The sequence below is a fragment of the Bacillus rossius genome, chromosome 8 (genome assembly GCF_032445375.1).
Source record: "Bacillus rossius redtenbacheri isolate Brsri chromosome 8, Brsri_v3, whole genome shotgun sequence".
Lineage (NCBI taxonomy): Eukaryota > Metazoa > Arthropoda > Insecta > Phasmatodea > Bacillidae > Bacillus > Bacillus rossius.
The window spans coordinates 37,037,003-37,054,014 of record NC_086336.1 but is presented as its reverse complement, the minus strand read 5'-3'; the positions used below and the strand labels follow the sequence as shown (position 1 = coordinate 37,054,014).

At 37.8% G+C, this 17,012-nt stretch overlaps 1 protein-coding gene across 4 annotated transcripts in view; it reads right to left on the bottom strand.

The window, feature by feature from the left end:
• Window positions 1–860: 860 nt before the first annotated feature.
• Window positions 861–17,012, bottom strand: part of LOC134534742 (GPN-loop GTPase 3) — a 29,629-nt gene continuing 13,477 nt past the window's right edge. The window contains exons 2-5 of one of the 4 annotated variants that reach the window (XM_063373251.1): window positions 8,639–8,835; window positions 5,868–6,302; window positions 3,092–3,130; window positions 861–1,239 (exon numbers count right to left, since the gene is read on the bottom strand). In XM_063373251.1, coding sequence (XP_063229321.1) covers window positions 969–1,239; window positions 3,092–3,130; window positions 5,868–6,302; window positions 8,639–8,835 — 942 coding nt within the window. In that variant the 3' untranslated portion in view covers window positions 861–968. The remainder of the gene's footprint in view (window positions 1,240–3,091; window positions 3,131–5,867; window positions 6,303–8,638; window positions 8,836–17,012) is intronic. The other 3 variants (XM_063373254.1, XM_063373252.1, XM_063373253.1) reach the window with 3 other exon arrangements.

The following is a 17,012-nucleotide window of genomic DNA, read 5'->3' as shown; positions in this document are numbered from 1 at the left end:
TAAATTGTTTACACTGTCTTTTGTTGGAATATAATATATTGACATCTTAAATTTGGTTGGTTTCATCATTAAGAAAATTCCTTGAAAAACTAAAATTTTGTTCCTTGAAAACCTGGAAATGTGCATGAATTTCAAAATAAAATTTTAGTAGCCACCCTGTTTTTGCAACCACATAACAAATTTGTGGTTCCGTAACTATTATTACGGATTGCCTCGCACACGTCATCTTCGAATGCAAGTTTTTAAGAGCTGGTGTGGACCTACCTATAGAATTTTTTTTTCCTTCCAGAAAATAAGTTTGAACTGAAAGTTGACTTACATGGATCTACAATTAAGCAGCCACATTTTTCGCTCACTGTAGTGAATAAACCACCTGCACACGCCATTTCTAACACTACATAAAAAAAAAGTTTTTTTCTAAACTGTGTTCCTAACCCATTTATTATATCTTGCACTTTAACCACATTTCAATGTCGCTGTACGTTACGTAACTAAAACACGAACTCTGTTGTCAGGTCTATGATGCGCTCAGCTCAGCGTGGAGGAGAAAGTTTACCCTTCCCCCTCTTCACTATAGGAAGTCATACCTGTCGTGTCTCAATTTCCAGTCGGCTGATATTGGCTTCAAGCAAGATACAATCTGCTTACAACGTACACAGCTGGGTTTTAAACATCCAGGCAGATGGTAACGGGATGCCCAGGTGAGCAGACTTCCACCCTCCCTCTGGCACCACACACATTCAAGAGTGGGGGGCGACGGACAGGCCCAATTCTTTCTTTCCCATTCAGAGCTGGATTATATCCCTCTCCTTGAAGTGTAAAACTACACTGCACTCATTAAAAAACTGGCATTCCATAAGTATGAATAAAATAGTGGTATATTTAAAAAAAAGAAATCATCACATAATTTCTTAAAAAATAAAAAAAAAATAAAAACCTTAACTTGCAAAAAAGCTCAAAATGTCTGATCAAGTGTCGCCACCTTCATCATCATCATCTGGATAGTCGAAGTCCCTGGTTTTCACGTCACTATCTTCTCCAAACTGGATGACATTATCAATGGTGAGCAACAAGTCTGCGATGTTTTCCTCGTCACGTACGTTCAGTGGGTAGAAACGAACCAGGCTATAGTCCTCGATGATACGACCAATAGCTTCAGTCAGACGGCGGTACTTAACACCCCACTTTGACTTGGTTTCCATTTCACCCAGCAAGCTGTGAGGGTCAGGTTCTAAGTAACTGCAAAAAAAAAAAAAAAAAAATACCTTCAGTTGTGAGCTTTCAATCATTAACATATTCAGTATAATTTTAAATATATAAACAAATATCATGTGAGAGCTATTAATTGTCACAAAAGTTATCATATTTATGAACACTCGCATAGCCTTTTACCACAATTAGACAACACTTAGTAAATACCAGGTGACAACATTTGTGAAGAAACACAAAATTCAAGAGCATTATTGAGCCATATTTACTGGAATAGCTCTAGAATGAGAGAAATAGCAAAGAAAAGGAAAGAAACTACAGCATAAGACCAATACCTAAAAATGTATTTTGATTTTACGTCTTCTCTACAATAAGAACTTTGACTATGACTTTACTCATCACAAATCAAGAAATTTGGGAAGAAATTGATTATAGCCTACAGTGAGGAACAATTCCAACATTTGCTTAGAGTGATTTAGGGAAAATTATGTAAAACTGAAATCAGGATAGCCAGACAAATTTGAACCAGCATCCTGGAATGTGAGTCCAGTGTCTTACCACATGGCTACCTTGATTCGTACAGAGCTTACTTATGTTACTGTTGCATGGAATGGTGGGCAAGGGCACACATATTTGAGGAAATTAAATTAAATTCTGCATACGCTCCTGCTGGTGGGGTAATGTACCATGCTTTAACTGTCCTGTGTTGCTTTAAGATACCTTGATTTCTTTCAAGCTGCAGAATTTAAAAGCATGGTACAGTAAAAGCTCTTTAATATAGCATGTTTGGGACCACTGATATGCTGGATTATCAAACATCAATGTAGTTTTAACAAAAATACCAAAGAAAAATATCCAGTACAATCATATTTAAAACAAGTCATTATAAGCTGCTCTATGGCAAGAAAAAAGACACACAAATACAGAGCAAACTGAAAATGCAGGCAGCACAGTGGTACAACCTGGCGGTAAAGTTAATAAACACCTAAATTACCTCGAGAAAAAAAAAACCAATTGATCTGTGTCTAATTACAGAATGTGCTGAACCCAATATACACTAGATTAAAGAGCACCATCTGTAGTCACATTGATCTACTCCTTCATTTGTTTATAAAAACAACTGGTTGACTTAGGTGGGTTGCAGAGTATAAATCTGCTACTTTGTAACTGATACACGCCTGTTTCAAGTACTGCAAACGAGTACACTATTCAAGTATCAAGTACTTTAGTATCAGTTTAGAATTCACCTGGAACAACACCACGGCCAATGTGCGCAGAACCCGATCGCAGATGACGGTCACTTGGGCGGAGCTTGTGAAAGGGGAGGGAGCGGGACGACGAATAAGGGATAAAGAAGGGAATGAATGTAAGGGAGGGGGAAGCCTAAGATGTACATCAAGATCTGTCCCTGCCCGAACACGCCCGAATATTCACCTTCAGCTCCGGTTTATTAATATATATTTATATTTCTCTGTTTATTTTAATGTAGCTATACTAACCTAACTAACCGTCCATAGTGTTCTAAAGTATTTTAATGTAGCTAACCTAAACGACCAATTTTAATATTTGAATTCATTTTTCCTGCGCAAAAATAAAACAAATCCCGAGGTTGGCCGAATGTGAATATTCGGGCGTGTTCGGGCAGGGACAGAGCTTGATGTACATCTTAGGCTTCTCATCAAAGTACGCTCAGTGCGCAGTGCGTGCTCCTTGCAAAGATTGAAGACTCCGATTACAAAAGGCGTGGAAAGAGAACACCGATACCTGTTTTGACTACGAAGAATGTAGAATGAGAAAACGGATACCTTTTTACGACTACGAAGAATGTAGAATGAGAAAACTGATACCTTTTTTACGAATAACGTGGAAAGAGAAAACATACCTTTTTACGCTGGTGATGACGGCACGGAGGATGTGTAACCTGTAATGAGAATGCTGATACCTTGTTGCTTCCTGGGACCGCTACTGTGTAGCTGATACAGAAGTATCAGCTACTTGAAACCAGTACATTATTGTATCAGTAACTGGTTGGAACTGATACCAAAAATTGCTGTAACAACCCACCTCTATAGGTGCCCGACCTGTCCCCCCGTCACGCCAATTCGTATCACGCGACATGGCAACACCTGGTCCTTAAAACTAAGTAGCCTCACATCTGTCATAAAGTGCAAATCTGTTTCATAATTTTCATTACCGAAAAGCTGACTTTACCTATCCCTCACTTAGCACGACTAATTACTTCCTAACAATGCTTGTGTTATTCTAAATTGCATATTCTGAAGCATTAGTTTCCACAAATAGCAAGGCTAATTTAATTCATGTGTTCCAAATATTCTAGTAAAATATACTTTACGTAATATAAATGTGTAGAATAAAACTCAATGATAAATATGTCACACCATAAATCTTTATATGCCTCCTATCGCACTTTGTATGACAAATATGACATTGCGTAACGGGAGATACATGGTTATGTACTTTATCGTCAGTCGGCTGGCTGACTTGCCCACCCGGGTGTAACCTTCAACTCACGTCATGTATCTATCCAAACCATCCTTTACTGACAGTGAAACCATTATATTTGTCCGGATAACTACATTTTAATTTTTCAAAAATTAGAGTGCTTAATGTGTCTTATCGCAAAATTGTTGCACAATTTATAAATAGATCAAGTTTCAAAATTAGGGGTGCAATTTTTATGCGGAAAAAAAAATTGTTGTTAGGTAAAGTTATTCATAAAAAACATAACCCTTTCATGGAAAGTACATTTATTTAAAAAGTAGAGTATAAAAAAGCAGGCCAAACAATTTAATTTAAATTAATAAGTCATGCAACAAAAACCTTTCTTCAACTTTAATAGAAAAATAAAATCTGTGACCCAAATTCGAGCCTGAACTAACGCATAACTATCGTCGTAGTACACACCACGAAAGAGTGCGGGCCATCAAATGTAGTAAACTGGGCACAAGACAAAAAGCGCGCATTGCATGCAATCGGCGAGATATCAATATCGATATTCAACTACGTGTGCGCGCTCTATATGAGAAGCAACATAACCAAACATGAATGATGCCAACTAGCACTGGCTACATTTTTATAACAGTACACCGCTGCGACACAGACTAACAGATAAAGGTTATAACGTTTAAAAACGTCTTTAAAAGAAAATTAAGCACACAGTTGACTTGCTTAAAACTAAAGTGCGACCAACATAAGCGTGGCCTTCATGTCAATCTGCGCGCCGTAATACTTCTAGTTTTGTCTCAAATACTTGAACACAATTCATTTTTAAGTAATCAAGCACGTACAGTTACTGGCAGCTGAATTGGCAGACGTTGCTTTTGTTTGTGTGACTGAGTTCACAGCCCAGTCTGTGGCCAGGCGACAACAGTATGGCACGGCGGTATATGCGCGGACGTAAAAACATTTGGTTCTTTACACTATAGCCGCAATTTAACTTGCCATAGCTGATGTTTGTACAACAGCTGATAGCGTAGTCAGACCTGCACACGCATCTCTTCCTTCCTTGTTTAGCTAACTGTATCCTATAGCACTTTTGTTGTTTACAAAAGTTGAAACAGACTTTGTGGCGTCGTGCCCGACTTTTTTTTTTTTGCCTGTGGAGATTTCACGCTAACTGAAATTTACAGACGTGCTATTCAAGACTGGGACAGTAAAATTAACATCGTGCTAAATTAATCCGTGTAATCTGAAGACGTGCTAAGTGAGGGATAGGTGTACACCAAAATGTTCAGTTCAAGTTATAGTACTAACACTTGCACTTTAATTATGGACTGCATTAGTTGTATACAGAATAATTTAAAGAAAACTACATACCATCATTCTAACATAAATTTATGTTTTACTTAGCCTAACCAATGCAATATTGTTATTTTAATAATATTATTTTTAATTAGAACAGTTATATTTTATGTATATAAAAGCAAAATGAAACTGTTATACCACTAACTTAATGAATTTCAAAAACAAGTTAAAATTTTTTGCCTTGTAATCATAAATAACACTTCTATTGATAACAATTTAAAATAAAATAAAACATGCTATACTTTTGGGAATTGGGGGGGGGGGGGGGGGGGGGAAATGTTTGATGCAGCAAAAAAATAATAATCAGAAGCATTTGACTAGTTAATGTAAAAAAAAATTACTTTGCTAACTTAGCAATTTATTTGAAAAGACAGCTAACAAAATCAAATACCTTGCTAAGTTAGAAAAGTCATTTTTTTACAGTGTGACTAGTAAAACCAGATTAAAAATTGTTGCCGCATATGTCCTGAAAAGAATTCCCCCCCTCCACCCGCCAAATGTGTGATTTTTAAAAATTGTTATCAATAGTAGAGTTTTTTATGATTACGTAGCATAAATGATTAGACACACTACATAATAATTTGGTGCAGGGTATGGATTTAAAATCTTTTGAAAAAGTGCTGATAACTCAAAAACTATTGACACTTTTTAATTTTTCTTATCACAACTAATTGATTGGCCTATCACCTGTTGTCAGATTCACGTTGAGTTATAAGACATTCTGTATATTCATAAATGCACAAGTCATTTCATTTTATAGGTATTCAGTCGTTTTTCTTCATGAAATTTTACAGCAGCTTAGTGGAGGATTCGCGAACGGTACCTAAACCCACCTGTCCAACTGGTTGCGCGCGGTCTTGCTCAGCAGATCCATCTTGCTGAGCACGTTGACGTGGGGCAGCTCCACGTTCACCATGACGCTGAGCGCGGCCATGGTGCCCGACAGGAACTTGGCCCCGTCTATCATGAACTGGGCGTCCAGCAGGAAGACGACGCAGGCCTGGAAGTTCCAGCGCTGCAGCAGCTCCACCAGCTGCCTGACGGTGGTCATGTGCGTGTACAGCTCTATCTGGCCGGGGCAGTCGAACAGCAGGTAGTCGTCGTCCCCTTCGCCCAGCTGCTCCTCCAGCCACTCCGGGTTCTCCAGCAGGTACCTGCAAGTCACTTCCCACCTCACCCTCACCATCGCTGAACTTCGCCCAGCTGCTCCTCCAGCCACTCCGAGTTCTCCAGCAGGTACCTGCAAGTCACTTCCCACCTCACCATCGCTGAAACACACACACCTGGTGATTTAGTACTACCGCCATTAAACAATCTTTTTGATAAAATAAAGACAACCTGTTTTCACAATGCTAACACTTCACCCAACGTTTTTAAGAATCCAACAGACATGAAGCGAACCGCAAGATGGACAAAAAAAAGCAGCTTCACGTAGTATTCGTGTAGTAATTCATGCATGACCTTCCCCCCCCCTGCTTGTTATGCATCACAACATAGAATAATACAGTTACTAAATTATCCACACAGGCCCCTCGAAGTAACGCTGTTCGATTTCGCTGTTTTAAGTAACGATGCCAATAAATTACGGCACAATTTGAAGGAGCACATTTTTTTTCCTTTTGCGTGAATTTTTATTTCCGCGCGAGCACAACATCAACAAATGACATTTGTGTAGCATTAAATATAATGCAACAAATTAATAATGTTACAATCAACTAATAATTTGCTCTTTCCCCATAAGCTTTATGCTTCCTTCATTGTGTATTTATTTCAGATGATGCCCGAGTGTTCAGCCAATGTTTATATTACGCCACTCTGCATGTCAGCAGCAGCTCTGGAGAGAGAAGTCAGTAGCTTTCAGGACTAGTTTACAGTGCGCCTCCTAGGATGTGCTAGTGGCAAATAATGTCTATGTCTGGTATCAAGTTAACAGGTTAAAAATATTTCTGATAATAGAAAATGTTAAGTTTATGCTTTTTAAAATATTATCAGAAAATAAACATATCTCCTTTATTAACAACATTATTTTGTACCTCATAAACGTCGTTAGCACCTACTTAGGAATGTTATACCCAAGCCCTATTATGAAAATAATACGATGCATGAATTTTTAAATTTAAATATTAGGTTGTTTAATCTCATACTGATATTCAACATTTATTTAAAAGTACTTCAAATGTATTTAATCATACATTAGTACTGTAAATTAGTTTTTCCGTAAGATGCATCTTGATTAAAATGGTAGTCAGCAAACACACTAACATAATTGGAAAACAAATTATTGTGTTTACGGTCTGTTTTCCTAGAACGAATTAGGGTGTTACTTCAAGGGTCTCAGATATGAATCCCGCTACCGCCATCCTGAATTCGGCTTTCCATGGTTTCGCCAAAATCACTCCGGAACAAGTGTTGGGATCATTTCTCAACATCCAAAGTCATTAATGAACTCGTCAAGATGGAAAGCGCCATCTGCGTTGTTGGAAGACTGCAGGCAGATTCACAGTCTGTGGTTCATGAGGGAGAGGAGAATGGAAGTCAGGCCACGGGTAAGACAGCAAGGGGACAGGATTGGTCTCCAAGTCTGGATGGTTGGACTAAGAATAACATGTTTTAAGTTCTCTGCAAGCTTAATGAAACAGTTCTGACTGGAAGATTACAATTTTGTCTGAAACAACTTAAAAACTAACTTGCAGGAAGTGAGGACGAAATACCCGGGCTAGAGGAGCGAGGAATTAGGCGACTTGAGTGGGCAGACTCTCGAGTTAGACTGACTCCTGTTACTACTCAAGGGGTTTCGTGTTGGATACTGCATTGGTACCCATACCATACGAAACGTATGATATAATACAAACATATCACATAATAATGTCTTAATTTAAAAAAAAAATGTTTTGTAAAACCCTTGGAGATAAAACATTAAAACACAAAATGCACTCTTAATTACACATGCTTTGATGCACCGGTTCACACAAATTACATACTGGACAGTTGGCGAGGGGTACTTCATAACAACTTTAGAAAGGCCTCGGGAAACCAAGGATCAGTGCCAAAATTTAAAAAAAATTAATAAATAAAAAAATTCTCATATGTTTACTGTTTATAATAGACTTAGTCTAGTTGGCAATAAGCTAAGAACAGTAGTTCACACTGTGATCCCCTTATTAATAGCAGCATAATGTTAGATTTGGTAATCAGTAAAATATGCTTTGTTTTTCATTTATACTAATTATTGGGAGCTGGAAAATTTCACCTGTGAGTTAGACTTGACATGATGATGCTATCTGATAATTTACCATTACCTTAAGTATTTTAACATTGACTAGGTTGGCACAATTAATGCCTTCTTTTTCTGTCAGTTTCCAATTGGCTTAGGGTTCTCAAAGCCATCAAATTATTAGTGGTGTGACTGACAATGAAATTGGTGGTGAAACTTATGCTTATGTGTAAGATTTTATTAAAGTCTTTCCTGTCATCAATTAGAATAATTGGAGAAATTATTCAATATATAAGTTTCTAACATCTTTGCAGTTTCATGTGAGTACCGATTGAAGCATGGGCACACCGCATTTGTAAGCAGATAAACAAAACTTTTCCATAGACTTACTCCATGCAAAAAATTAATCCTCCATTTGGCCCAAATCTGAGGTCTTCATCTTCCATAGCATCATCAATATGAATCAATTCTCGTATGTCAACCAGTGGCTGATAATCAAAATATTCTGCTGCTGGATCCAGGTTAACAACGTCAATGGTCCTCTTATCATCAGCAGCATGTTTTTGGAGAGTGGCACAATATGTTGACTGGAAATGAAAAAAAAAAAAACCAAACTAATTAACCATTTTAAAACAAGCAACTTAAAAACACCTATTTTTAATGACATAAGTACTGTGAGTGTAACTGCCCTATCACTTATTCAGAAAACTTCATTGTTCTTTAAACATTTATTTTCTCACAAATCCTTAAAGCATCTCTTAACATATTCTGGTTCATGCTCGAACTCAGATAGAGCATAGTATTTTAATACAATGAACAGCACTAAAGCAGAAAATGCATTTGGATTGTATGCATGCAAACAAAGGCTGCTAATTCTTACTAATATTATAAACCCAAAAGTATTTTTGATGGTTTGTACTTCTTTTATGCTGCAACAGAGCAAAATAGCAAAACAAATCCCCATAGAGCCAGGGAGCGATACAGGCTACTGATTATACCAGAGAAATGCACGGTTCCTGTGGGATAAATCTGAAGCGTGAAACTATCTGCAGGGTGTCTACCAGATCTAGTAAATTAAATTCCCTGATTTTTCCAGGTTTTCCAGGTCTAAAACTGAATTTTTCCAGGTTTTCTTTAACACAATTACGACATTCCAAGAAACTGAAAAAAAAATTGCATAATATTACATTGACGGGTTTCAAAGTATTTCAACTTACTTTAAAAAAATAAAAAATAAAACAAAAAAAAAAACACTTCTTCCAAACGTGGCCAAAGTGACTCAACTGATGGCAAATAAAACATGCTGCTACAAATATTTCACACACTTCCTTTTGCAAAAAAAAAAAAGTAAAAGGAAGCTCCCATCAATTTCACAGTGACTCAACTTTTGCGTCTATTGCACTTACTTCAGAACGAGCCAAATCCAACCTTCGAGCCTTCTTCAACTGCAATGCCTTGATCTCCTCTTCAACTCTTCTTTTTTCTGCCTTCTTCTTGTCTGTAGCTTCCTTTTCTTTTTGTTTTGTTTGCAGGGCTTCCTTACGCCTACAACTAGCATTTCTTACATACTGCTCTACACCTCCAGAATGTTGAACAAAGTCATACATCTGTCTTTGTGCGATCAGTATTTCTTCCTGCAAGTTTTCAGTCAGCTGATTAGAATTCACTGAAAATCATCTTTCCAATGATGCATTTCCATGGGAAAGTACAAACACCATCCTCACAAACTTTAGAAGGCCTGTTTTGGAAGCTACTGTATATGCCTTAAGAATGAGCATCCACAAGTGATCAAGGCGCCCGTCTTCTCGAGAAAAAGACGAGAACAGTGCTGCAGAATCTTGCAAGGAACATACCAACTGATATGATCACTCAATGTTATCAGCTTCTTGTCCTCATAGCCACCTGTTTTGAAGACAACATTCTAAACTGTACTTCACACGCTGTTTCCTCACACCCGAATTTAAAGCCACAGACGGACATAAGCAGGAAATTCCCTTGGTAAGATTGTACTTCAGGGGACTTTTGTCTTGAAGTTTTTTTACCATAACCTTTAGACAAGTCCTATCATTTTTCTGTAACAGGACAGACTTTTCTGGTACTTTCTCTTTCTTGATGGCATGGCGTACTGCATAACCCAACTAGATATTGTTTGCAGTCAATAGATTTTCCTGGTTATCTACATCCAATCGAGATACATTGCGTTTCTCCCTAAAGCTCTTCAGTACTTCTGGTTTCAAAATTTTCCTGCCAAAGCTAATAAAACCAGTGAATCATAGAGAAAAGGTGCCACGGGTGCTTCACTTTGGAACATTGTGAGAAACAATTCCAGCTCTCATGCCAAAAAATGGAAGAATGTCAATTTTACTTTTAGAAGATTATCTTCAAGAGCACATTTCACTACACTGAAAGAGAGAGATGAAATAGAAACTTCACTAACAAATTTCTTTCGGTGGGGTAACGTTTTCATGGCACGCTCAGCAACTGCAGTATTCCATCTGATTGCACAAAATTTCTCGGGAAAAAGCTCTGATCCAGTTATTCTAATGTAATCTGCCCTCCTTGCAGATATGTGCTTAAACAAATAGTAACTGTGCCTCAAAAAACTAAAAACGTCCCATTGTGTAACAGAAATTCCAGTTTTGAAAGCACCATGGACCGTATGAAGCCCACAGCTACCAATTTCTAGCAACGATGGTGAATCTTCACCAAAAGTGTCTGTGATATGTATTTTCAACGCTAACAAAAATGTCCAGTTTACGTTGAGGGCATCCATAAATACTTAAAATTAAATGCACCTATCGGTATAATCTGAACGTGGGAAGCACATGCTGCAGCACGTCATGTCAGCAGGATAACAGACCATCTTGAACCAGTTTGTATCACGTGATTTGATGCCACTTCCGAATCCGATGGTAAATAAAAGAATTTTGACGTGGGAACTGTTCGTTATTTGCCATTCAAAAATAAAAATGGGAGGGGATTCACATGATGCCACGTCAATGCAAGCTGATCAATAAACAAAAAACGTTATGCCAACTACAACCTACCAAACAAAAATTCCCTGATTTTTTAAAAAATTCCCTGATTTTTCCCTGATTATTCCCTGATTACAAAATTCCCTTATATTTCCAGGTTTTCCAGGGTCAGTAGACACCCTGTATCTGTGATATGACGGGCTTTTACATTTTTCATACGTTCTGTTGTCTCCATTGCAATGGCCATGGCATCGATTGCTTGCAGTTCAGGTTGTATACAGACCACCAAACATGGGCACAAAGGATTGGTGCTCTATTGACAAAAACTATTTTTATTTTTATTTTTATTTAGAACCACAAAGCCGTTTGTTTGTTTCTTAAACAAATTGATGAACTTTTGCACATTTGAAACGGGGGTGCGGCGTTTGTCCTAAAATCGTTTGTCCTAAAGCGTTTATCCTAATTTCGTTTGTCCTAAAAATTAGGACAAACGACTTTAGGACAAACGACGTTAGGACAAACGACTTTAGGACAAACGAATTTTAGGACAAACGACGGAACAGCTTCAAAATATTTTTACTCTGAGTTTTAGGACAAACGACTTTAGGACAAACGACTTTAGGACAAACGACTTTTAGGACAAACGACGGTTCCAGTATCGATAAATCCTTACTCTGAGTTTTAGGACAAACGACTTTAGGACAAACGACATTAGGACAAACGACTTTAGGACAAACGACATTAGGATAAACGACTTTAGGACAAACGACATTAGGACCAACGACTTTAGGACAAACGACATTAGGACAAACAACTTTAGGACAAACGACATTATGAAAAACCAAGTTAGGACAAATGACTTTAGGACAAAAAACTTTGAGTCAAACTATTTTATTTAAAAACAACAGAGAATGTGAGAACTTACAGTAAAAGAAAACGTTTGAAAAAAAAATGTTATATACTGGGAAAATACTTCACATTCTATGTAAAAAAAATTCAGCGTTTACGATCGTTACAATTTTTAGACATCTAGGAATGGACGACTACGGTTTCAACGACCTAAATCTGTTTTTTTTTTTATTTTGCCATCTTGGATCCGCCATATTTAAATAGAGCGCCCCACTCATTATGATGAAATTTTCGTCAATACCGCCATATTGAATTTTTCTGTTCCACTGGAGGCCGCCATCTTGGATGCCGTCGACTTTGTTTCTGTTCTTTGTTCCTAGATAGCGCCAGCAACGCTCTTGATTTTTTTGTTCTTCTGGAGGCCGCCATCTTGGATACCGTTGACTTTGTTTCTGCTGTTTCTTCCTAGAGAGCGCCAGCCTAGCTCTTTTTTTTTTTGTTCTTCTGGAGGTCACCATATTGGATACCAAGGACTTTATTTATGCTATTTGTTCATAAAGAGCGCCAGCGTCTCTCTGATTCATCACATAAGGTCGATGTTCCATTACCTACCATAGCTATTATGGTCCTTATCGACATATTAAATTTAAATTTTTTAACAAAATACATTGGAAGTGCTGTGATTCGAACCATTTCAGCTCTGATCTTTAGGTTGAAATACATACGCCTTTAACCGCACGGCCATCGAGACATTTACCAAACTGAGAATAAAAAAAGGTATATATACAAATAACATGCATATTCGGACTTGTAATTTTTTTGATTTGAAGTAATAATAGCACCACCTGTTCGAGACAGAACCACCATCATGTATTAAGACGTAACTGTAACAATTATCGTTACAGTCACAATCTTGAATATCCGTAATTGTTTTGTTAGAAAATCGGGAAAAAATTTAAAAATCATTAAAAAATTAATCAATCGAATTCAATAATAAAAATCTTAAAAAAACACCTTTGCACTTTTCGTTACGGTCGCCATCTTGAAAATACATAATTTTAATGCTAGAGATTCGAGGAAAAAAAATTACTTATTAGAATACTGATTAATTAGTTCGATTCCTGTCCTTGATTCGAAACTATTAGAGCAAAAAAAACAGATCCTTCCTCCACAGAAGCCACCTACAGACTGATCGCCACCAATAGCAAGGTATATATATATCGTCAGCTGGTATGACGACATGTCCGCAATCTTGTCTTCATCCGCTGGAGACCACCATCTTGTTTTCGTCTGCTAGAGTGTGCGCTGATACCATGTTAGTATAATATTCTGTTCACCATAACTTTGTCCTCAACTGTTGGCATTGCACTTTAACCTTGACCTGGAAATTTGACCTTGAACCTTAAAATTTGATTTTACCTTAACGACCATCATGGATCCGCCATTTTGCGTTCAGTACATGCTACCAGGAGCTACCACCTGCTAGAGGTCATTGCCACCATCTTGTTTTCGTCTGCTGGAGGACACCATCTTCTGCGTGTACTCGTCTTATAGAGTACGTTACCATCATACTTGTCTAAGTTTTACACGCTAGAGTGCAGTAATCATTTATTATTACTGAAGTGCCTGCCATCTTGAAATTTGGGCGCCATCTTGGAATCGTGTAATTATTTAGCTAGAAATTCTGGATAAAATTCCAAAATTCATCGAAAAATTCAGTCTTAAAGTAATGATTGATTATATCTATTCCTGTTCTTGGTTCGATCCTTGGATGATGCAAAAAAATAATTTTATGTAAAAAATAATTATTATAATAAATTATTATCAAAGTACTAAAAGAGACTTAAAATCATATATTACCCTCATCCTTTAAACCATTACGACCGCCATTTTAGATATTTGTATTTATTGACTTATTAGTTCGGGAAAAAATCAAAAATTCACGGAAAGATCACACATTATTTTACATATTGAATCGAAACTTTCTTCGATATATGAACGAAGCTGAAAATAAATTTAATTTAAATTCCAGAAAAAATGTCAGGTTCAAGAAATAAAACACCGCAAGTTCTTTTACAAACATCATATTTATCACATAATTTCTATCCTACTAAAGGAACACTTGCGAAAGCCAGCAATCTTATAAACATTTAGGCCTGCATAGACGAGAAACGACTAGTTTTTAGATCCAACAGCTCCAACTACTCCAAATGCTCTAACAGCTCCAACAGCTCCAGAGGCTCCAAATGCTCCAAATGATCCAACAGCTCCAAATGCTACAAAGGCTCCAAATGCTACAAATGCTCCAACTGCTCCAAATGCTCCAACAGCTCCAAATGCTCCAAATGCTCTAAATGCTCCATCATTTACAAATGCTCCAAAGGCTCTAAATGCTCGAACAGCTCCAAATGCTTTAAATGCTCCAACAGCTCCAATTACACCAACATCTCCATATTCTCCAAATGCTCCATCTGATTTCAATTACTTTTTTTATCGAACTTGACATGATTACATGCATGACTTTATTAGTATACATTTTGGATGTCAGTGGTGACTTTTTTACACCTTTTAGTTATAAATTTATTTAGAAATGAGCTTTCGAGAAATAATAAAATACATTTTTAAAATATCTTAATTTTTCTTCAAGTTTATACACATGCAATTAATGGAAACCATTATTTTATGTAGCCAGCTTCCCTCAGTTCTTTAAGTATGAAGGATATTTCTTTGATGCTCGAATAGTTTCCTGCACAAAGCGAGCCATGTAGAAGTCTTAGCCTGTCAACCAATATGTTAGGATCTTCCCATGAGGTATAATCAATATCTCTGCTACGTTCATCTTCCTTGTATGTTTATAATAAATATGATTATCCCTGGTGTCTTCTGTTTCAACACCAACCACAAGATAACTTTCGTCATCGAACCAGTGATTATCACAAGCTTGATTAGGATAATTTATTTTGTGCCGGAAATTAGGCATTTCGTCACCTTTTTTTTAATTTTTCTATAATTTTAAATATTTTTTTGGAAAACTTATTTTTTTAAATTTATCTGGTTGTTAAGGGGATGATTTACTCTTTGTTAGGCCGGTGTACGCCATGTGTTCAAACTTTGTGCCAGTGGACCGAAGACCCCTTTCCCAGGGGGCCTATCTGATATTTTGCTGTCAAATGTGGACGTGGGCAGCCCAGTTGAAATTTCTCTCGCTTGCAGTCACGTCCCGAGTTTGTAATTTTATTTCTCTTCATGACAAAAATTGCATAGAGCAGCTTCTGGGCTGCAAGCTGCTACTTCCTAGAGGCCTGCTGAGAATAGCAAGTCTCGTCACGAATGGGTCTCCAGTGGACCTGTGTTCCCACCTTAGTGGCTATTTCTGTCCCCCCTTCCTCTCACTCCACCTCACATTTGTTCTGAGAAATCAAGTCGGGAGCAGTGACCTGACGTGAACTTAGCCAATACGATGGGCTATTTCAAGGACTTTCTCCCTGGTCTTACAGTGACGTCCACGACATCTAGCGGCAGTAAAAGTAACTGCGGGCCTGGTCGCCAGCATGTAGAGCACACCCTCGCGACACCTGGTGGCAAGTCAGCTCACCGCCTCAATAAGTTCCACTTTACGCCGCTAGAAAGCATCACCGCAGCGCCATAAGGCACAATATTTCTTTTCGCGGCCTGTAGAAGTCGATTGTTTGTTGCCTTCTGTACTTGCCGGTAGTGAGTGCGCATGTCTGTGTTCTTGTCACGACCGCCTCGGACTCCTTCGCATGTTTTCGGCCATGAGCCGAACCTTCCCCCTCTTTTTTCCTAGGGCCGACCACCCGATTTAATTAGTAGCTTTGACTGTCATCGCCAGGACTCAGTACTCTGACCTCGGCTGCTGACCACTTATTCTCGGCGTCCTCTGCACTAAGAGGCTTTTCGCGGGAACGGCGTTTTTCGGTTGCATAAAAGATGTAGTCAGTTACTTAAGGGATGTGATCCCATTTGTACAGTATCCAGGCAGATGTAGTTTTTAGAAAAAGTCATGTGTAGTTAAAATTTTTATTTTTTTTATTCTTTAAAAATTTGTTTTCCTAACACACATCCGCGATTTCTCGGTGCGCGTCATCCTGATGTCGGCGCGAGACACCTCGGAGGCCCTGTTTCCACACCCTGTTTGGTGAGTAATCCGTTTTTTTCCCCTACCCATACTCCCGTTTTTTGGACTTTCGCGCCGACTGTGTATGATTGTCTGGAAGCAGGTCTAATTCGTTTTGAATTTGACTTGTGTTTCAGACAGGGTCCAAGTTTCTGGGGAGAGAAATTGCTCCCCGCATGATTTTCGGGACCTCCAGCTGATTTCCCCCTTTAGAAGTGTTTTCCTCTCGGTCCGACGTCATCCTGGGAAGACCCGGGTGATATGAGCTATATATATTTTCCGCTTGCATAGAAGGAACTAAATTCATTAAAAAGATACCAGTGAGCAGTGCTTTAAGAACGTAATCCTCAAGAACATGTAAAATCAAGGAAACTAATATATATATATGTAATCGTTCGGAGAATCTAATTTTAGTGCTATATTTGAAATTTTTTTAATGTAATCATTTGTTTGTTAAGGTGTAATATGTATTGTTTTAAATATTGTAGGGGCTCCCCCTTAACTATGTTAATTACTAAGATCTTTATTATCATGTCGAAATAATGCTAAAACAAAGCCTCTTAATAATAAACCAGGAAAACCTATAGTCCAAATTATTTATATAGTGTATTTATTTATCATATACCTTCTTCTACATAACGATCCACAAACTATCAAGTTACTAGAGTGCAGGGAGTGTAAATTTGGTCTTGTTCACCGCCTCGTGTCCTCTCTGGTAATTAACTTTAATTTTCTTAATATTTTGCCCAGCAGTTTCCAAGGTGTTTTTAATTAATTTAAAATAATATATTTTTTGGGCACG